This window comes from Balaenoptera acutorostrata, chromosome 9 (assembly GCF_949987535.1).
Source record: "Balaenoptera acutorostrata chromosome 9, mBalAcu1.1, whole genome shotgun sequence".
In the NCBI taxonomy this organism is placed as follows: domain Eukaryota; kingdom Metazoa; phylum Chordata; class Mammalia; order Artiodactyla; family Balaenopteridae; genus Balaenoptera; species Balaenoptera acutorostrata.
The window spans coordinates 88,579,806-88,601,844 of NC_080072.1; the positions used below are offsets into that span (position 1 = coordinate 88,579,806).

The 22,039-nt window shown below is 42.5% G+C and overlaps 1 protein-coding gene across 1 annotated transcript; it reads left to right on the forward strand.

Annotated features, from left to right (window-relative positions):
- The first annotated feature begins 4,635 nt into the window (after positions 1–4,635).
- On the forward strand, positions 4,636–15,730 carry PLET1 (placenta expressed transcript 1). Its single transcript, XM_057553305.1, has 4 exons — positions 4,636–4,849; positions 9,270–9,471; positions 12,964–13,025; positions 15,582–15,730. The coding sequence occupies exons 1-4, from the start codon at positions 4,666–4,668 to the stop codon at positions 15,728–15,730; spliced, it is 597 nt and encodes a 198-aa protein (XP_057409288.1). The 5' UTR covers positions 4,636–4,665.
- The last annotated feature ends 6,309 nt before the right edge of the window (positions 15,731–22,039 follow it).

The window sequence follows — 22,039 nt, forward strand, 5'->3', positions numbered from 1 at the left end:
CATGGCGCTGCCAGCTCTGTTTTTCTTTGAGATTATTTTGACTATCTTATCTGGGGTCTTTTGTGTTTCCATACAAATTTTAGAATTATTTTTTCTTGTTCTTTGATAAATGTCAGTGGTATTTTAATAGGGATTCCACTGAGTCTGTAAATTGCCTTAGGTAGTATGGTCATTCTAACAATATTAATTCTTCCAGTCCCTGAACATGGTAAATCTTTCCATCTGTTTGTGTTGTCTTCAGTTTCCTTCATCAGTATCTTATAGTTTTCTGAGTACAGGTCTTTTACCTCCTTAGCTATTTTATTTGCAGGTATTTTATTCTTTTTGATGCTATTGTGAATGGGATTGCTTTCTTAAAATTTCTCTTTCTCATAGTTCATTGTTAGTGTATAGAAATGCAACAGACTTCTGTATATTAATTTTGTATCCTGCAACTTTACCAAATTCATTGATGAGCTCTAGCAGTTTTTCGGTGGTGCCTTTAGTGTTTTCTATGTATAGTATGATGTCATTAGCAAACAGTGAGTTTTACTTCTTCCTTTCCAATTTGGATTATTCCATTTTTCTTCTCTGATTGCCATGGCTAGGACTTCCACAACTATGTTGAATAAAAGTGACAAGAGTGGGCATCCCTGACTTGTTCCTGATCTTAGAGGAAATGCTTTCAGCTTTTCACCATTGAGCATGATGTTAGCTGTGGGTTTGTCATACATGGCCTTTATTATATTGAGATATGTTTTCTCTATGACCACCTTCTGGAGAGTTTTTATCATAAATGGATGTTGAAGTTTGTCAAAGCTTTTTCTGTATCTATTGAGGTGATTATATGATTTTTATTCTTCAGTTTTTTTAATATGGTGTATCACATTGACTGATTTGCAGATATTGAACCATCCTTGCATCCCTGGGATAAATCCCACTTGGTCATGGTGTATGATCCTTTTAATATATTGTTGGGTTTGATTTCCTAATATTTTGTTGAGGATTTTTGCATCTATGTTCATCCACGATACTTGCCTATAATTTTCTTTTTCGGTGATATCTTTGTCAGGTTTCAGTATCAGGGTGATGCTGGCCTTGTAGAATGAGTTCAGTGAAGTTCCTTTGCAATTTTTTGGAATAGTTTAAGAAGGATAAGCATTAAGTCTTCTCTAAATGTTTGGTAATATTCACCTGTGAAGGAATCTGGTCCTGGACTTTTGTTTGTTGGGAGTTTTTCTTTATTACTGATTCAATATCACTATCTGTAATTGGTCTGTTCATATTTTTTATTTCATCTTGGTTCAGGCTTGGGAGACTGTACATTTCTAGGAATTTGTCCATTTCTTCTAGGTAGTCAATCTTTATTAACATATAGTTATCTGTAGTAGTCTCTTAAGCTCCTTTGTATTTCTGTGATGTTGGTTGTAACTTCTCTGTTTTCATTTCTGATTTTATTGATTTGGATCCTGTCTTGGGCCCTGGGACCTCTGGCTACAGGGCCCTAGGCGTTCCAGGTCTAGTGCGTGTGCACTAGTGTGTGGGGCCAGGACCTGAGCCTTCTAGTGGACAGGGCCTTGACCGGGGTGGCTGTGGGCTCTGGGGGTATTAAGGTAGCCTGCCTGCTGGTAGGTGGGGCTGTGGCCCCCACAGGTAGTTGCTTGGTCTGAGGTGTCCCAGTATTGGTGCCAAAAGCCTGGTGGGTAGGGCAAGGTCCTGGCATTAATTAGCTAGAGGGAGGATCCCAAAATGGCACTTGCCAGCACCAGTGTCCTTGTGGTAGAATGAGCTCCCAGAAATGGCTGCCGCCAGTGTCTGTGTCCCCAGGGTGAGCCCTAATTGCCTCTTGCTTCTCCAGGAGACTCTCCAAGATCAGCAGGTGGGTCTGACCCAGGTCTCTTTCAAATTACTGCTTCTGCCCTGGGTCCTGGAGCATGTGAAATTTTGTGTGCACCCTTTAAGAGTAGAGTCTCTACTTCCCCCAACCCTGTGGGTCTCTGCTGGCCTTCAAAGCCAAACATTCTGGGGGGTTGTTTTTCCAGTGCAAGACCCCCAGGATGATGAGCTTGATGTGGGGCTCAGATTCCTCACTCCTTGTGAAGAACCTCTGCAACTGTCATTTTTTTCTCAGGGGTATAGGTCTTGATAACTCCTGACCTCCTACTTGTCTCCTTGTGGTTCCTTCTTTATATCTTTAGTTATAGAAGATCTTTTCTGGTAGACTCCAGTGTTTCTCATCAATAGCTGCTCTGTAAATAGCTGTACTTTTGGTATGCCCACGAGAGGAGGTGCGCTTACTGTCCTTCTACTCCTCCATCTTTCCACACTGTCTTGATTACAGTACCTTTGCAGTTTTGAAACTGGTAAATGTGAGTCCTCCAACTGTGTTGTTGTTTCAAGATCATTTTTGCTATTATGAGTTCTTTGTTATAGTTTTCAGTATACAAGTCTTGCACCTCGTTTGTTAAATTTATTCAGTATCTTCACTGAATATCTTCAAGTTTATTGATACTTTCTTCTGCCAGTTCAAATCTGTTCTTAAGTCCTTCTAGTGAATTTTTCATTTCAGTTATACTTTTCAACTACAAATTTTCTGTATGGTCCTTTTTACCATTTCTATCTCTTTATTAATATTCTTTTTTGTTGAGACATCATTCTTAACTTTTCTTTTATTCTTTAAACATGGTTTTTGTTAGTTCTTTGAACATATCTATAATGATCGAGTTAATGTTTTTGTCTAGTAAGTCCAACATTTGGACTTCCTCAGGGACAGTTTCTATTGGCTGGGAGTTTTTTTCTGTATACAGAACACACTTTCTTGTTCCTTTGTATGTCTTATAATTTTCAGTTGAAAATTGAACATTTAAAAAATATAGTGTGACCATTGACCATTCTGCACACCAGATTCCCCTCCCTCCCAGGGTTTGTTGTAGTTCTCATTCGTTATTATTTGTTGTTGCTGCTGCTGCTGCTGTTTATTTAGCAACTTTTCTGAATTAATTCATTCTGCAAAGTCAGTATTCTTTATTATGTGTGGCCACTGAAGTCTCTGCTTAGTTAGCTTAGTGGTCAGCTAATGAATAGACAGAGATTTCCTAAATGTCTTGAACCAATAAGTCTCTCAACCTTTGCCAACTTCCTCTCTGTGTGCATGCCTTCACTGGTCAAATAGGCAGTTTACAACTCTGCCTTTGCCTACATTTCTTACTTGTATAGACCCTCAAGTCAGCCAGAGATGAGAGATTAGGGCTTTCTCAGATCTTTTCTGGGCATGTGCATAGCTCTGTACATGCAGATGACCTTTTAGATTCCCAGGAATTTGTCAGAGCTTTCCAAGGCCCCCAACCAACATCTCAGTCCCAGTTTTTTCTTTTAAATTTTTTGCTCAGCTCCTTGTTAGTCCCAGTTGCAACCACTGCTTCAAACAGCTGCAATGTTAAAAACTTCCCACTGATTATTTTCAACAAATACCCTAGCAATAAGGCTGTTTGTACAGAGAAAGTTCTGAAAGCCCTGAGAATTCAGCTTTATAGGCAATTTGCAGACAGGTCATATAGTGACAATTCCCTGGAAATGAAGCTTTTTGGAGCACTCCAAGCCCATTCTGTCCCCTCCCTATTGGTTGCTAGTTTGCTGGTCTTCATGGCTATCATAGTTGCAAGGCTGTTGGTTTCTAAGGCTACTTGAAGAGGTGGGGTAAGAGGGATGGGAACAGGGCAAGTTAAAATGCCTCGATGCTCACTATGTTTAATGAGATTCAGCCACTTTTCTTAAACAAATGCTCCTTGAATTGTTGCAAGTCTTTGCTTAATTTCTAGAGTTCTGAAAAAGTTGATTTAGACTGTTTTTGCTCATTGCTTTTCTGGAGGATTGGGTTCTTCAGAGGTCCTCACTCCACCATTCTGTAAGTGCTTCTCTTGAAAAAACATTTATAAATATCTCTTTGATTCAATTCTACATTTTTTGTTTTCTTTCTACTCACACAGAATACATCTCTCCTCTTTTCTCCTTCAGTGAGTGAATTAAAATCAGAAAGAAGTATGAAAAAAACATATTTTCTGATTTTTTTCAGTAGTTTCCTTGTGCTACAGTAGTATAGAGGAAAGTGTCAGGCAGGAGCAAGATGAACCAAAGCTGTTTCTTTCCAAAGAAACAAATATAAATCCAAAAGCACAGTCTTTCTAGTTCTATGATAGTCACAAAATGAACTGGGACAGGAGACATGTTCGATTAAGGAGAGCTGGAAAGGATATGTAATATTCCATGAAGAAAAGTGCTTTAATGCCTGAGTTTCCTGTAGGTAGAAGAGTGTAGTTCCTAAACAGGACAGGTATGTGATAATTACTCAACTCTGAATTTCACTTTGCCAGTATTAACCCCTTCTCACAGCTTCCTTCAAATGTCAGATGCTGAGGTGAATGAGAGGCAAAATAAAACCACGATCAGTACATTCCCCTTCATGAGCAAAACTGGAATTGGCAAAGGGTCATGGTGACAGATACAAGGAGATTCATTCCTGGTGATATCTTGGGCCAAATTCCAGAAGCCAGTTCATCTTAGGGAGGAGTGGGCAGGAGATTTGCATGTATGACCTCACCCAGAAGTTCCAGCCCCAGAGCATATAAACAGGTGAGTCGTAGCTCTTACCCAGTTCCAGGCCCAGCAGTTTCCAAACAGATCAAGACCATGGCAATCCTCAGGTCCCTGCTGCTGCCACTGGGGCTGTTTCTGTGCCTTGGACTGCTGTGTTCTCCTGCCAGCTGTATAAATCACAATGACAACTGCACGTTCTTCAGTAAGGTCATTGCCACCACTTACTCAGGAATCCATGCCAACCAGAACGTCTATAAAAGCAATACAGTCTACACAGGTAAGTAGAAGCCATTCTCTCTGCTGTCCTCTGTTCTCTGAGGGTAGATAAAACCGGAATTGCAGAACATACCCCTCCATCCCTGATCTCAATGACACAAACAAAACAGGTGTTTTTGACCCGTCTGGGACACAGAGGCAGAAAGAGGGAGAATGAGAACATGTGAGAGGATGTGTTGGGTGGGACTATTTCCTATTTCTGCATGTCCCCTGTGTGAACCTGAGCCATGGGAGTCACTATATCCCAACACTCAGGTTAACCGAGTCCCAGCAAGAGCACAACTGCGGCAAGCTCTCTCACTTAAATAATTTGGGCTTTTTTTTTTTTTTTTTTTACTTAAAACAGTCTGTATTGGGGGGAGGGCATTTTTATTATTTTAAGGGATAAAAATTGCACCACAGTTTGCAGTCTTTTCCCATCCACTTGATAAAACAATGCCACCATGGATGATTGTATACGGCACAACTCCAGGAGACGCTGTTCACATTTAGTCTATGGGTGGAAAATCTGGTGAGGTAGACAGGGAAAGTATTACTATCCCACCTGATAAATGAGGAGCCTGAAGCTGAGAGAAGTTAAATGACTTGCTCAGGGTCTCACAGCTAATAAGTGGCAGAACTGCCTCTTGAATCTTAGTCTTTTCATTCCTAATCCAGTGCTTTTCTTTGAGGTGCCTAAAAATATTTTATAAACATCCTTTTTGGGATCAGTCAAACCTACAAGTCAAGGCAAGTGCTCTCGAATAACTTTCGTAATAACAAATTTAATATGGCTGTTTACATGTACTAATGTATTTAGTCCTCACAATGACCTACTAGGTAGATACTGTTGTCATTCCTTGTTTGTCAATCAGAAAACAGAGGTAGAGATGTTAGTGACTTGCTCAGGTCACAGAGCTGCTTAAATGATGGACCTGGGATGTGAACCCGAGCATTCTAGCTTCAGAGACCCTGCTCTTAACCACTACACTATATGCCTCTCAGTTACAGTAATGAGAGCTAAGACGCCATACTGTGTGCTGAGTACTGTTCTAAGGGTAAATGCTATTATCTTCCCCATTATACAGATGAGAACTGAAGCACAGGAAAGTTAAAGTTTTACCCAAGGTCACTAGTAGGTTGCACAGCTAATATCTGAACCTAAATAATAGCCAAGATTTGTTCTCCTTTGTCTAGCCAGGCCGTGCAGCTTCAGAGCCTGCCTCCTCATCTACCATGTTATCCTGCCTCTCTTAGAACTCTGACCAAATTTTGCAGAGAACACCAGGGTGATATCTATACCCATGCTGTACAGATTCCAGGCTTCAGCAGGAGAATGACTATGGTCTGCCTTCACACACTCATCCTGGCTAGTCCTTTTTTCTATTTTTTCTTGGGGACTGTCACTAAGTGCCTCAGCTGTGGTGGGTCTCCCTACGTCCCACTCCCTCAGGCAGCAGATCTTGTCCTAAACAGGGCAGGGAGGATAATCTTGTGATTCAAGATGAGGACCAGGAGGGCATGTGTGTGACCTTGTATACAGAGCAGGACCTGGATGGTCAGAGATCTCAGACCTCTGACTTAAGGTAACACATCACGACGTGAGGAATTTTGCTGTTGAAATGGAAGAAAAAGAAACCTATCTTGTGAAGATGCAAGGGGTGCAGGGCTGGGGGTGGGGGTGGCAGAGGAGCCATCTGAAAGTAGGAAGACAGAAGAAGAATCAAAAGATGATCCATAAGACCCCTTGAAAGGGAAAGTGCTGGATGAGAGGGACATCACAGCATTTACAGAGGCATCAGGTAGAGCAGAGAGAAAGGAGAAGAGGAACTAAGGCTCACTGAATGCCTACTACGTGTCATGCACTTCCCCAAACTTCATGTGATTTCATCTCAGAACAGAAATGTGCTAAAGCTCTGTGATAAACTGACTCACTATAGGAATGATTTAAGTTGAGAATCAAAATCCTATGCCCTCGGAGATGTGATGTACCAGATTCCACACCTAGAATTACACAACAGGCTCCATGATTTCCTTGTGTCATTATAGGAACTTGCTGGGACTTGGGACTTTTGGGGAGACTGAGTAAATGCCCACACAGGCCAACTGCTTCTCCTCATTTTAATATTGAAATTTTTTTAAATTTCAGGGTTTGTGTTAACATTGGTAAGACATGTACAAATGGTTTGGCTGGTTCCAAGACACAACTGTATCTCAGGCAATATCTTAGAACAGGGTCTCTGTGTCTGACTTGGTATCAGTCAAAGAAACTCATACAGTAGTAGTATTTATATTACAACTGCGCTGGCTAAGCATCTGCCTCCATTTTTTACTTCCGTGGGCAAGAAAATCTAACTTGCTTGCCTTTTTTCCTGAAACTTCAGCTTTAAGGCACTATGCAACACTGGATGCACAACTTTTTAAAAATCAATCAATGAGTAGTTATTTAGTGCCCTCCAGGTGCCCAGAACTGGGCTGGTCAGATACATAGGTGAAACTACAGTGTGTAGTACAAGCCAGAATGTAATTAACTCAACTCTCTAGTTAAAAAAAAAAAAAAAAAAAAAAAAAAAACTACATGATTCAAGAGTGAGAGGAAAAGAGCCCAGAGGTGGGACATCAGCAGGATCTTGGAAAGTAAGTGGGGATGTGATGTGAGATGAGAAGGAAGGAAGATTCCAGACAGGCACCAGATATGAACAAAGGCCAGAGGCAGGCAAGCCAGGTGTGTCTGCAGAAGCAGAGGAAGCTTGGCTGCCCCAGAGTGGGGGTGGAAACAGCAGAGTGATCTGGGTTATGAGGATCATAAGAGCCATGCGCTGGGTACTGCAAGCAACAGAAGCAGAAATATAAAACCAGAAACGTTTAGAGGCTCTAGAAGAGCACTTTGAAGGTTTTGGACAGGTGTGTGTCCTGATGGAAGTGTTGAGTGTGCAAGTCTGATCAGGCTGAAGCCTGAAGGGAGGGGACTATGGAGGCCAGGAATCTGGATAATACAGATAACTAGGAGGGATGAAAGGCAGATGTAAGCCAGAGAGGGGGGTGGAAAACAGAAGAAAGGACAAAGGCAAGCCCAGGGGAGAGCTGACAGGCTTGATGACTGGATGACACCGTCACTCATCACCATCCGCCTCACCACCATGCACACACATCTAGGACAAATGTCAGGTTCTCGCTGAGCAAGTCAGGATGGGGGAATCTGGCTCAGCAACGTTGACTGGCAAAAACAGACAGAACAGAGAAATGTTTCGTGCTAAGAAAAACAATGGCAACTTATCCAACACCCACCGGTATTAAAGTCTTTACATTCTTCTCTTCAGTCTCCCAGGAACCTTTCAAGATAAGGTATCATGATCTCCATACAATGAGAGATAATGTCATTATCCTCACACCTAGAACCAACCCTAGTGCAAAGTGGGCATTCAATAAATATTTGTGGAGTGAATGATGAACAGGAAAGAAACCAAGGATCAGAGGTGAAGTGACTTGGTCTTAAATGTTAGGGCTAGGATTCAGATCCAGGACTGTCTAATCCTATTGTGCTACAAGATCAATTTTCTTTATTTTGTAAAGGAGAAGCCTTTAAAAGAATTTGGGGTGGCTGAGAGGGCCCTAGCATTGAGAAATTTGTTCAGAAGGGATCTTCTAAGGGAGGAAATGGACAAACTGAAATAGTCTCTTGAAATTCCCTCCCCATTACACATCAGAAGGCTGAAAATAACAGGTGGAATTAACAAGTGTCAGTGGGGTCCCTGTGGGCACATGCTGGGCTAGGTCAACAGGTGAGACTCACCTGAGTGGAGGGGGTCAGGGAACCCTAAGTGGTTATTTGACAGGTACTTGGATTAGGGCCTCTGGGTCTCAGAGGCCCCCCACTTCCCTCACTCTCAACAACAAAGACCAAGAACATCAGCATTTCTGCAACCAGGAAATAGGCTTTGCTTTGACTTGGCAGTAACAGTCCCTTATTTCTTGAAGCACTTCCCAGGAGGCCCACTTGACCCTTTCACATGCATCCACCCCTTCTCTCCCCACACTCCATTCTCCCTGAGAGAAGGGCAGAACTCTCATCTGGCAGATAGGAACAGGGCTCAAGAGGTTAAAAGTCAGCCAGGACCTCATCCCTGATATGTAGCAAAACCAGGGCCAGAGTACAGGTCTTCTTTTGTTCACCTTTTCCTGTAGAAAACTTGGAAAACACAAAGAAGAACTAGGAAGAAAATAAAAACCATCTATAACCCCACAACCAAGAAATCCCCATAGTTAATATCTTGATGTATTTCCTTCCAGACTTTTTTCAACTTATTTCACAAAAATGGGACCACACTATATTTACATACTACTTGTAACTTTCTTTTTTCACACTTAATTTTAATTTCATGACCCCCATCTCTTGTCTTACTGCACAGATGGCTGATTGTTTCCTTCTCATTTCCTCCTAGTGTCAGTTCCTGTGAATAACAGTATTAGCTCTGTGGTCCTGCGAGCAATGGACCAGCACGACTCAGTCATTGGCTCCTGGCAAAAAGCTGACAAGTATTGCAACGGCAGCGTCTTGTACCACATGAAGAGCCCATACAGCAAGCTCTTCGAGGCAAAATGGGTATCTCCTAGTTCCATGAACATAACTGCAGTCAAGCTACAGTAAGAACCTATCCATATATGATTTGCTTTGGGCTTTTACAATTTCATATTATGTTTGTACAGGTTTATACTGACCTTGGAGGACTCAAAATACAATCCAGATATGATGTGGATAATTCAGTAGCTGTACTCCTTTTCTGCCTCATCGTTCTTTGTCCTACCTTTATCTGTAGAAGTTTATACATCTCACACACACACACACACACACGCGCACACACACACACACACCAGGTATGCTCAACATAAACAGAAAGAATTGGTGTTAAAGAAAACCAGAGCTGGATAGTAGTTAAAGCAAAACGAATGAATGAATGAACAAAAACAGATTTTATTCAGGACTATCGCAATAAGAGAAAAGAGACCTCAGTATGGAACAAGTCTCAACTCTGAATACAACATGGGCAAGTGGGAATTTACAGCCCAGGAACAGGGTGAGGGCTCGGTGGATGGAAAATCACTAAGAGGAAACATCAAGACCTGTAAGGGGGCTCTGGCTAAACTGACCTAACAGGATTCTTGCTTAAGGGAGGCCAAGCTGATCTGATATCACCTGGGGGATAGTAGAGGATGAGGAATTCAATCAGATAATAAAGGTGATCAGATATCAAGGGTGGGAGGTTCTTGCTAAACTGACTTATGAGGATTCTGGCTAAAACTGGATTTTACAAGGAAGTGTGCAGATGGGCCTAGGAGAAGGTTCCAGAGCCTCACTGAAGTTTGGTCAAGAAAAGAATCCTTGTCACTGGCACCCAGTTTGCTTCAAATTCTCTATATTCCCTCCTACTCCCACCCAATTCATTCCTATTAGTCTGGGGCAGACAGTACTCCAGAGCCAGGCAGGGTTGGGGGCAGCAGCAGCAAACAGTTAAAAATAAAGACACTCGTCTTGAAACCATCTGGCCACCTGAGCGTTCCCCTCTCTGCCAACCCCCAGGGCAGTCCTCCAGGAGCCCTTGCTAAACTGGGGGTGCAGAGAAGCTGCCAGTAGCCAAGAGCCTGGAGGAGGGGTACTCAGCGGCCATTGTTACCAAACCAAACTTAGGTCCACTCACCTGCCGCACAGCAGAGCCAATTTACTGACTCCAGGTTGTGATGAAGGAAAGTGCAGCATTTATTGCAGGCACCAAGCAAGGAGAACAGGTGGCTCATGCTCAAAAGACCCGGCCTCCACGATGGCTTTCAGGGAAGGTCTTTTAAAGGCCACATTTGGGGTGAAGTTTGCAGGGGGCATGACTTTCTTCTGATTGGTTGGTGGTGGTGAGGTAACAGGGTGATGCTTCAGGAATCTGAATCATCAACCTTCTGATTACAACCAGTCTGGGGGTCTATGTGTTTGCGGTCACCATGTAGTCACCATCCTCCACTTGGGCAGGGGTCTTAGTTGCTGCAGAACAACTCAAAGATATGTGTCAGATTGTTATATGTATCCCTTGAGGAGAACTAGGACTCTGTTTTATCACTGAATTATTATTTCTTGACTGCTTTCCTTTGTTTCTGCATTTCCTCACTTCCCTAATTAGTAACTGCTTAAGTCTGCTCTTTGGAACTTGAGGAGGGTCTAGGAGACTAAAGCCTTTTTCTACAAACAAGAAATGGGGGGACATGGTGGGGCTTTTGTACCAGGGCGGGCCCCCAGGGTCCTGCTTGGTTTCAGTCCCCCCGTTTCTTTGATACTCTTCAATCCTAAGGGGAATGGGGGTGGGGAGTGGGACAAGAAAGAAAATAAAGTTTTTGATAGAGTGGTTAATCATAAACTCAGCAGTGGATCTCAGTTTTAGGGGGACTCGGTTTCACCATGACACAGAGAATCATTTTTTAAAACATAGATTCATTTTGGAAATGGCTTGCTGGCAGAAAGTGTGATGATTGTACAATAAAACTGGCTTCTTCCTGTTGCACAAAATGGACACACTCAGATTCTGAGGTGAGGCCACCTGGGGACTTTAACAAAAAACTTCCCTCCCAGCTAGGGATTTATTTTCAAGTTCACTTTAAGAACCAAATGTTGAGAGGTCCTTATACTTTCAGACTGCCATTTTGTACTGAAAGGGCAGGTCTGACCATCAGGCCATGTCCACTATGAACTGCCACCAAGTCTCTGTAGACAGCGGTGATGGTGATGCTGCCAAGTCACTCCAGCCTCTCCAGCCATGCCCGGGCCTGGTCGGACCTAGCTGGCTCTGGAGGAGGTGCTATTATGCCCACAGAGTGACCTGCAAGACTAGAATCCAAAGGGAGCTGCTACAACCCAGCCTCACGATGACAGCAGCCCCTTAGAAGCCGGCCAGGGCTAATGAGGGCAATGGTTTTCCCTTCATCTCACCTCCTTAAGGCCTCCACACTCCATGCAACAACAGATAAAACACCAAACGGTGGTAACAATCTTCAATGGAAGCAGCACATTCCCACCAACAGTGCGGTCTCCAGACCCCTCCTCACTCGCACCTGCTGTGATGCACTGGCCTCTCTGCTTGTTTACGATGTACACATGCAGCCTTGATCAGCGAGGCTGACGAGGGGAGGGTAGCAGCACGTACGATGGGGGAAGCCCACTACGCTGAGTAGTGCACAAAAGGCAACGTGAAGAGGTTCCTGCCCACCGAACTTCACAATGAGGGTTGGGAGGCAGGGCCTCTACAGGAATAATTACTGAGGTTACACAGCACGTCCTCAGAAAGCGCTCCCTGAGCCCCCAGATCAAGTTCCGCTCCCTGTTTACTCACTCTCATCACTGCCACTGCTTCGTCAGAGCACGTATCATGACTGCGATCACTTCCTTGTCAGTTGACTATTCGTATAAAGTCTCCAGGGTAAGAACCACTCCTGCTGTGTTCACCACTGTCCCCTCAGCACTAATCACAGTGACTGGCATGTAGTGCACTCTCATTAATTGTTCAATGTATGAACAAGAGACTGATATAATAATGGACCCAGTGATATCAGAACAACAGACCAAGCTGTACAGATCATTTAATGAACATTAAGCACCTATGACGCTACGTGTCAGGCGTTGTTGACAACAGAACTTGCCCTCGAAGAGCTGGCCCTCCAGTGGCGGGAGAGGCTCACAGCAAGGCAGTGCAGTAGAGGGGCATGTCTCTCAGATGGAGCTCTGTCTGGGTCCATGACAACCAGGAGAAAAAATTTCATAGAGGCTACTGTCGAGTCTGTGGGCAGATGTGCCCGGGACTGGTATTACAAGCAGAAAGACTAGCCTGAACAAAGACCAGCCGTGTATATCAGCCTGTGGGGAATTCAGGGTGCTGGTGTTGGTGGGGGAGAGGGATGGACATGATCTTGTCTGGAGCAAAACTGTGGAAGATCTTGGTCAAGACAGTATACAGCAGACCAGTACTGAATGATCTGCTACTTGTGCTGTAAAGAATTTAAGCACAAAAGGAACTAAGAGGTTGGGGTCCCCTGGGAAGGCAGCAATGTGAGCTGAACTTGTGAATTCCTCACCATCATCTCTCATCAATTTGCCCTCCACAGAGTCTTCACGGTCGATTTCCACAACACGGCTAGAGTTTCTCTTAAGATGCTGAAAAGAAATGGTAAGTTCCTCTGCAGTCTATTTACATATCTGGCAGTGAAATCCATCGGCCCGGAAAATTATCTTGTGGGTTTCCTAGAAAAAAGTCATGGGTAATCATGTGCCACCCAGATACCAGTTGAGTCTCCCAGAACCTTGAGGTCTACATAAGATTAGCTCAATCCCTTATCCTGTGCCCTGTGGAAAACAAAAGCCAATTCCAAGGGGCCTTCGATTCTCATGGTCACTTGTGGCTCCAGACGCCGGCTTCCTCAGGAGCTGTTTCCATTCAATACCACACAGACGTGGATATGGAGGTTGGTTCCTTCCTCAATTTTCACAAGAATACCACCTCACACAAAGCCTTCATTGGTATAGCAGACTTTACCGAAGGGTTTAAGGGATGAGAAGGGAGATTTGCACAAAGCAGAGTTGATAGCATAGAAAACCAATACTTTCATTAGTTCTCAGAGTGGCCTCTGGCCTCCAGCACAACCACCAGGAATTTCCACTGGCCTTTCCCAGGCTGTAGTCCTCAACTTCAAACCATGCTGAGGCTCCCTGCCCTTCTCCCTTCTCTGCACCCTTCCTTCTCTCTTATCTCTCTCTCGCAAGCAAAAACAAATTCAAGAAACTGAGGTTCAGAGAAGATAGGTAATTTGCCCAAGGCCACACAGACAGTAAATGGCAAAACTAGGACTCAAATTCCACATCTTATACTTTTCTCGACTTTTCTTAAACTTACTTTAAAACTATAAAGACAATCTTTTTTTTTTTCAATGAAGTTTTTAAATACAAGCTTCAACCGAGAAGAAGTCACATTAGTCTTTCTCAGTGTCCAGATAACAGGTCTTCCTCGTGAGCCCCCAAACACTGAAATACATCTAGTACGCTGTGCATTTCCCTGTCAATCAAGCATTGCAAATGTGATAAAAGGCGTATCTATTTTCAACAACAAATATTAAAGTGATTATGCCTAATGAAACTATTATATGAAAGCCTTAACTGTTTCCTTGGTGGCTTCCCCTCTGTGAAAAGTTTGGGATGTTATTTTCTTTCTCCAGGACATTTTTGAAATGAACACTCATATAGATGCTAGGAAAGGAAAAAAAAAAAAAAAAAAGTTGGTCTCTAGTCAGGACTCCTTAGCTCCATGCTAATAAAATCCAGATTTTAAAAAGAAGAAAGCGGTTCTGTTCAGAAGTGGTTCTGTTCAGGGCTCAGTGGTGTGCTAGAGAAACATTTGCCCTGAGGAAATGCTAAATGAGTTAAGACAATGCCACAGAGCTGGAAGGCACCGTGCAAGTGGGCAGAATGCACAGGTCTGCGCAAATCACTTGGCATTTCCCTTCTTCATCCTATAGTCCCCTCTGTGGTTCACTCAGACCCTTGGAAGTATCATTGCCAAGCTCCAGTTTTCCAGGATCAGATAACCCCCCAGGGATGTAGGCCTGGCTTTCTCTGCTCCTCTGCAAGGCAACCTCAGAGAACCAACATGTGGTCAGATCACTGCCTGTGAAAATGACCAATGCCTCAGACACCACAGAAAGGGATTCAAGCATTTGGACAGAGCCTCCTTCCACTTCCTTTAAAGCAGAGTCAGCCATCCTCAAGTCTGGATGGTGTCTAGTTCTTATAACCTTTACATGGAAACTTTGAAATTAGCAAAAAAAATAAAATAAAATTGTACCACTCTGGATCATATTTGCACTGATTGATCGAATATAATATTAAGGACATGAGGACATTTGAAGGCAGACTGCCTTCCCAACAGCAAATTCAATAGTTATGTAAGTTCAGTATAAATTCCTTCTTCCATAGATCTTAAGGTCAGAGTGTTTCTTATTTTTTGTTCCTTAACATTCTGTACCCCTAGTTTCCCCTCCTCTACACACACTTGGCCCTTGCGAAGTGTTCACTGAATTCTGCCCATGAACTCTGGCTCCAGCATTCCGTCACATTAGCCTAGTTTCTCTAGTGCCCACTCGCCACCCAAAAGAGGTCCTGATGCCATTTTTTTTCCCAGGGACAACCTCAAACTTGACCACCAAGATCTCCACAATCAAGCCAACCACAACCACAACCCCAATCCCAACCCACAAGCTAACCACAACCCCGACCCACAAACTAACCACAAGCCCAACCCACAAACTAAACACAACCCCGACCCACAAACTAAACACAACCCCGACCCACAAACTAACCACAAGCCCAACCCACAAACTAAACACAACCCCGACCCACAAACTAAACACAACCCCGACCCACAAACTAACCACAACCCCGACCCACAAACTAACCACAACCCCGACCCACAAACTAACCACAAGCCCAACCCACAAACTAAACACAACCCCGACCCACAAACTAAACACAACCCCGACTCACAAACTAAACACAACCCCGACCCACAAACTAACCACAACCCCGACCCACAAACTAACCACAACCCCGACCCACAAACTAACCACAACCCCGACCCACAAACTAACCACAACCCACAAACTAACCACAACCCCGACCCACAAACTAACCACAACCCCGACCCACAAACTAACCACAACCCCAACCCACAAAGTAACCACAACCCACAAACTAACCACAACCCACAAGCTAACCACAACCCAAACCACAGCCAAAAGCTCGGCCAACAGAGCCTTCCTCAGCCCCATGAGAGATGTCATTCAGATCCTGCTCATCTTTCTCACCAGCAAACTCCTCTTCTAGAAGGAAGCTGGGGGAACAATTGCTTCTGCCTCCACTGCATCCTTCTATGTTCAGTCCCAAGCCAGGGCTCTGACCTGTGTGAATGAAGACTCTGCGTTCTCAGAGGTACAACTCTACTGCCACTGCTTCAGACCCAAACGGAGACCAGAGGGTCACTTAGTAAAGGGTAGCCAGTCTGCTCACTGCTGTTCAACTGGATCTCTCAGGACACAAATTAGGCTTTTTGTAACCTGGTCTGGGTGTAACTTGGAATTCTGGCTCTTAATTTAACATGTCGACAGCCAATTCCGCAGTCAATCTAAACTTTTGTTTAGATGCAACACCAGTAGTATTTGAAGGGAACGAAAAGAATGTACCATGTCTGAGTAGCCAAGGATAGGGAAAGATTATGGTATAAAGGCGTTACTTTCTGTCATACCAAATACGCTATGCTTCAAGCAAGAATAATGAATGTGTTAAATTCAAATATGTCTTTAATGAGTGATTAACTTAAAATACAGAAAATGTCGTCTAATTTTATTCATTTATGTGAGCATTAAAAAATCAATGGATATAAAATAGGTAACTAAGAAGGACCTACTGTATAGCACAGGAAACTCTACTCAATACTCTGTAATGGCCTATATGGGAAAAGGATCTAAAAAAGAGTGGATATATGTATATGTAAAACTGATTCACTTTGCCGTACACCTGAAACTAACATAACATTGTAAATCAACTATACTCCAATAAAAACTTTTTTAAAAAATCAATGGAATGGTGAAAGTGTGTATATTTTTAAGGCCAGATATAAAAGTAAAATTTTCTCAATTTTAATTTTTCTCAGGTGCAAACTGGTCATTTTTCCCCTAATGGTAACTTCCACTAAGAGAAATGGGCAAAATATTTATAATACTCGTAATAAATACAACATAAAACCAAAAGAAAGTATGGTATTTCCCGTAATAAGCAACCACATTTTCTTTTAATAGTTACGCTAAATTCCAGGATGCCAACATTCAGTGACTGGATGCCAACTTCCAGCTGGCCTTCCTCAGGGACAGTTTCTGTCAATTTTTTCTTTCTCCCTGTGAATAGGCCATACTTTCCTATTTTGTATGTCTAATTTTTGTTGAAAACATTTTCAGTATTATAATGTGGTGACTCTGGAAATCATATTCTCCCTTCTCATCAGGGTACGCTGTTGTTGCTTGTTGAGGGCTGCAATCATCCATTTGTCTAGTAACTTTTCTAAACTAGTTTTGCAATGACTGCGTTCCTTGTTGAATGTGGTCACTGAAGTCTCTCTTCCGTTCTCTCAGTGGTCAGCCAGTGACCTAACAGATTTTCATGTATGTCAAAATTTAGCAGCCTCTTTCCTCATTAAGCATTCCCCTAACTATAAGTTTTTTTTTTATTAGAGTCTAGAGTTCAGAACAAGTTGACCCTGACAGATTTTGCCAGCTTAATGGCTGCTTCAGTGGAGGGACCAATTCTTGGCGCTCCTGACTCCGCCGTTTTCTGTGATGTCACTTGGTAGCCACTATAGGTATCTGCCAGGCGCGATACTCAGCACTTTATATGCGTCATCTCACTTAATCCTCACAACAACCCTATGAAATATAGCCATTTCACAGAGGACGACACTCAGGCAGAGAGAGAGAAATAATTTGCCCAGTCATTCAGTGAATACACAGTGAAGCTAGTGGGTTTTGAAGAGTGGTCTATACCACTTTAGAGCCTGCACCTTTAACCAGGACACCCTAAGGGCACTGTTGAGAAGGATTCCGAAGCAAAATCCAGGCTCAAAAATACTTCATATTCAACTAGTGATATCTTCGTTGGGCTCAGGAGGCAGGAATTGAAGCAGAACAGGCTCCAAATATTTGCCATCCTTGGTCACTCCTTAAGTGAATCCAGTAAGTGGCAAGCACAGTGAGTAGCAGAAGAAGAGTAAAGGGCTAAAGAAGTATGTACCTTCACAGTCTCAGGGACAGCTAATCCTGATCTTGACTAATGGGAAGTGATAGACCAAAACGAAAAAAAAAGGCACACAAGCAATGGCAAGGAAGCCCACAGGCTGCATGCACCTCATGCACAGACAAGAGACAGACTATTTATCGCTCCCATACTCTCTTGCCCAATCTTGTTCTTCCACTTGTGTGTTTTCTTGTTTGCATCTTCGTGTTTTGTAAATTCAATGCATTCCTATTCTGTGTCAGAAACAGCAACTGCCTACCCATTTAAGGGAAGTGATAATTCATTCTGAGAAAGTAGGAAAGAAAATTAATGTCTTCCAAATCCCATTACCTCAAAGATTTTTCACACACCAGAAAGGTTCCAGACCTGGTCAACAGTCCAACTACAATACCAACCATTCAGAGCAAGAAAGAGACTCAGAACAGGGAGAAAATTTAGACAGTATCTTATTGTCTATCAACCTCCACGTTATTTTTTAAAGTAAGTGTTGAAAACTTTCAGTAAACTTTATTATTTCATAAGAGAGGTAGTTTTGGCAATTGTCTTAAAGGATAAATTCTGAAGCCAGACTGCAGGGTTCAATTTCATTTTATTTTACCCCTTATTAGCTGCGGGACCTCGTATAAGTTACTTAACTTCTGTGTACCTTGGTTTCTTCATTTGCAAAATAGGGAGAAAAATAGTAGCTACCTATTGGCTGTTGTGTAAATTAAATCAGTTAATATATATAAAGCACCCAGAACAGCACCTGGCACAAAGTAAGCACTACATAATTATCTAATGCCTTAAAAAGGCACCACGAACAATACACTGATGTACAAGTAAGCCAAGCATTTCTATATAAATATATATAATATAAGTAACAATATAAATATATACAAATAAAATGGTGCCCTAACAAGGACTAAAATTTCTCATTTGTAACTGTTGTAAGAAATGGCTAATGTCTGACTTTTCACCGTCTTTCTCCCTCCAGCCCCACCTTCACCTCCACCCCTCAGGATTCTAAGTAGAATGTCTTCTGGCTTTCTGGGTCAGCTCCTAGGCTCTCTTGTAGTAGAGAATCTAAATAATGAGTAAAGGGGTTAAATTATTCTACATAATGGAGAGCTGGGAAAAGGGAGGGGGTGGGAGAAGAGAAAGCAAAGGCCAAGTTCGGGTTGAGTATTGGGTGGGCTGAGATAGAAAGAAGCTTTGGAGCCTCTGTGGACCGAAAGGAGAGGCGAGGGGCTTCCCAGGCACTACTCTTGGTTACAAACCAGTTCTGGCAATGTCCTTCAAGAGACACAAGTGAAAATCAGAATTAGCTTCCTTCTGATTGCTGGACTGCGTTTCTCTGAATGTGGCACATCAGTGAAACCAGGACATACGTACCCCCCACCCTGCTTTTATGTAAGTTAGAGCCATAGATAGATAAAGTTAAATGTATATACCTAATATAACCGGGAAATAATTTAACATATGCACAAATATCTGCATATTTATCGATGCATACAGATATAACCTATATGTAAAAATACCTTCAGACTCAGATGCTTGAGTCCAACAAACTCAAAAAGCCTTTGGCGAAAATAGAATGTGTAGACAAAGCATATTTAAAGAGCTTGGGATATTTTTTGAAATAGTTATTTTAATTGTTGAGTTGGGGGTTATTTTTTTTCTTTTTTTTTTTTTTAAGCCACACAAACCTAGGTTCAAATCCCAGCTCTTTATCTACTTAAACCCCAGATTCCTTTTAGTAAACTGGAGCTGACTCCTACCTTAAAGGGCCTGATGACTGAGACACTGGACACATTGTGACTGACATAACGTTAATTCACAATGAGCCAATAAACGCCAAAAAACCTGTTAGTTAACTACACAGACATCAACACAACTTCAAATGAAGGCGGAAGACGTCACACCCCACACCTGGTTAGGCTGCACTTTTTTCTTTTCTAAACACAGTTTTCTCCTTCAAGAAAGGAACCGTGACGTTCCCCCTAGTACTTTGGGAATTACTGAGTTATTATGGCAACAAATTGAGCCCTAGTTTGCTGAAAAACACATATTGCCTCAGTGTTGCCACCGATCTGTTAGATCTACACTCTGCAAGGAACCCTGCTCCTAGGGGCTAAACAGATGGAATGATAAAAGGCATTCTTTGCAAGACTAGCTGAGGCCTCTCTGCCTGGGGTAAATCCACTCTCCAGGAGCTGGGAGAGTAACTACCCACCAATCTTCACTGTCTGTCCTGCCATAAAGGGAGGACCTTAGTGAGCCCCTGAGTGAGCGCTGCTAACAAATGATGGTGTGGTCATGAGGACAGCAATTTACTAAAAGACCCGTGATTCAGAATTCTAGCTTATCTGTGCTTAAATTAGTAGTTGAGGACTAAAACAAATTTTACCCACAAATGGAAATGGAAAATCCCCAGGAAGATAAAGTTAGCCAGACAAACAAGTTTGGAGGAAGACGGAGGACTTTATTTCATGTTGCAGTGGTTGTTCTCTAAGCTGAAGCATGTAAAAAATAACACCTATCTGAAGTATGCTTAAAAGTTTGGTGTTAAACATTGTAAGTCAACTACACTTCAATTAAAAAAAGACGTTTTGGTGTTAAATCTCAAAATTTTTACCAAACCAGTTTCAACCAGTGCTTTACTTTCGGGCACTTTCATACATGCAATAATTATTCAGCGCCTGCTCTGTAGGAGGCACTGGGCTAGGTCCTGGGGAAACAATGAATAAGACAGGGCTCTCGCCCTCATGAAGTTGACATCCTCGAGGTGAGTACAGACAATAAACTAACAAGTAAATAAATAAGACAAAAGGAAACATATATATAATTTTAAAACTGCAAGAAAGGGCACTGTATAGGTATTGTAATAGAAAATAAGAGGATTTCTACCTATACAGGGTGATCAAGGAAGCCTTCAAGAGGGTGATATTTAGGGTGGGATCTGAAGAATGATTAGGTTTTATGAAAGGAATGAGGAATGGGCCAGGGGCAAGGGTTGGGGCAGCATTCTAGGCAGAAGGGAAGTAAACACAAAGATCCTGAGAGACGCTGCTTTGGGAAAGATCCCCGGTGTTCTCCTTACTTGCTGCAATTAATAAATTTTTCTCTCGCTTGCAAAAAAAAAAGATCCTGAGGCACGAATGAAGTGAGTGTTCATTAGGATGAGCAAAGGCCAACGTGACCAAGACACAGTGATCAGCTTAAGGCTGGCGAAGTAGGCAGTGGCTGGATCATAAGGGGCTTGGCAGGCCAATGTCAGGAGTTTGGATTGTATTTTAAAAACAAGAGGAAGCTTTCAAGGGGTAACATGGGGGAGGGGGATGACAGTGTAGAAGAGAACCAAAGTGGAGCAGGAGACCAGTTAAGAGGCCATGTCAGTAATCCAGGCAAAAAAATGGTGGCAATCTGGACTGGGGTGGTGGCATTGGAAATGGAGAGAGAGAGGCAAAAATCATTGTTTATTTAGAGGCAGAACTTTCTGATAGATTGGAGGTAAGAGGTGAAAAGGGGGAGTGGGAATCAAGGACAACTCCCAGATTTCTGGCTTGAAGAAAATGAATGGATGGTGGTCCATACTCATTCCCATGAGTATTTTTAGGGAACTAGTAAAAGAAGATTCTGAAGGAGAAATCAGAAATTCAGTTTTGGAAATGTTAAGTTTGAGATGTCCACAAGACACCCAACCACCCATATGTGGTTCTATCTGTGCAAATAAAAACTTTAAAAGGTAAAGGCCAACACTAGTTCTATTTCTTCAGGTTGTCCCCAGCCATAGCACTCACATTTATTAAGATATTTGTGAAAAGTAAAAAAGGGTTTTTAAACTTAGTTCATACTTCTTATCATACTAAATTGGGAATTTTCATTGACTAGTAAACTGGTTGTATGAGGGTGAACTTGGGCTTAAGTACTGATGACTTGTTTCTTGGGCATCTTTAAGAATACATGCCTGAGATGTCACTTCTTTAGCCAATAACCAGGAAAGGAAAAAGGGAAAGGAATTCTAATTCTCTTTTTTAATGATTAATACTTCTGTCTAGATGGTGACAGAATACTAGTAGGAGTGGGTGGGTGGATTTTGAAGGAAGCAAACTAACTGGTGAAAGCATAACTGCTGCTTTGAAAATCTTCCAGTGCAAGAATCACTTTCCCCTACTTTTCTTTTATGGTGATAGCAGTCCTCTCAGTAGCTATGCAGAGATAGTGTTTATCTGGGGCATTTTCCAAAATGTCTGTCTTGCAACAGAATCTTGTTATAAAGTTAAATTGAGTGAAACTAACAATGATTTTTCTATGTGCAAGGGAGGCTAGAAATATCCCAGACATAACAAAAGCAAAATGAGCACAGTC

Excerpts from the sequence above, each read along its gene's own strand:
- PLET1 (XM_057553305.1), top strand. The coding sequence starts at position 4,666 with ATGGCAATCCTCAGGTCCCTGCTGCTGCCACTGGGGCTGTTTCTGTGC. Across the intron at positions 4,850-9,269 it reads AAGCAATACAGTCTACACAG|TGTCAGTTCCTGTGAATAAC; the intron begins GTAAGTAGAAGC and ends ATTTCCTCCTAG. Across the intron at positions 13,026-15,581 it reads TAAGATGCTGAAAAGAAATG|TAACCACAACCCACAAACTA; the intron begins GTAAGTTCCTCT and ends CAACCCACAAAG.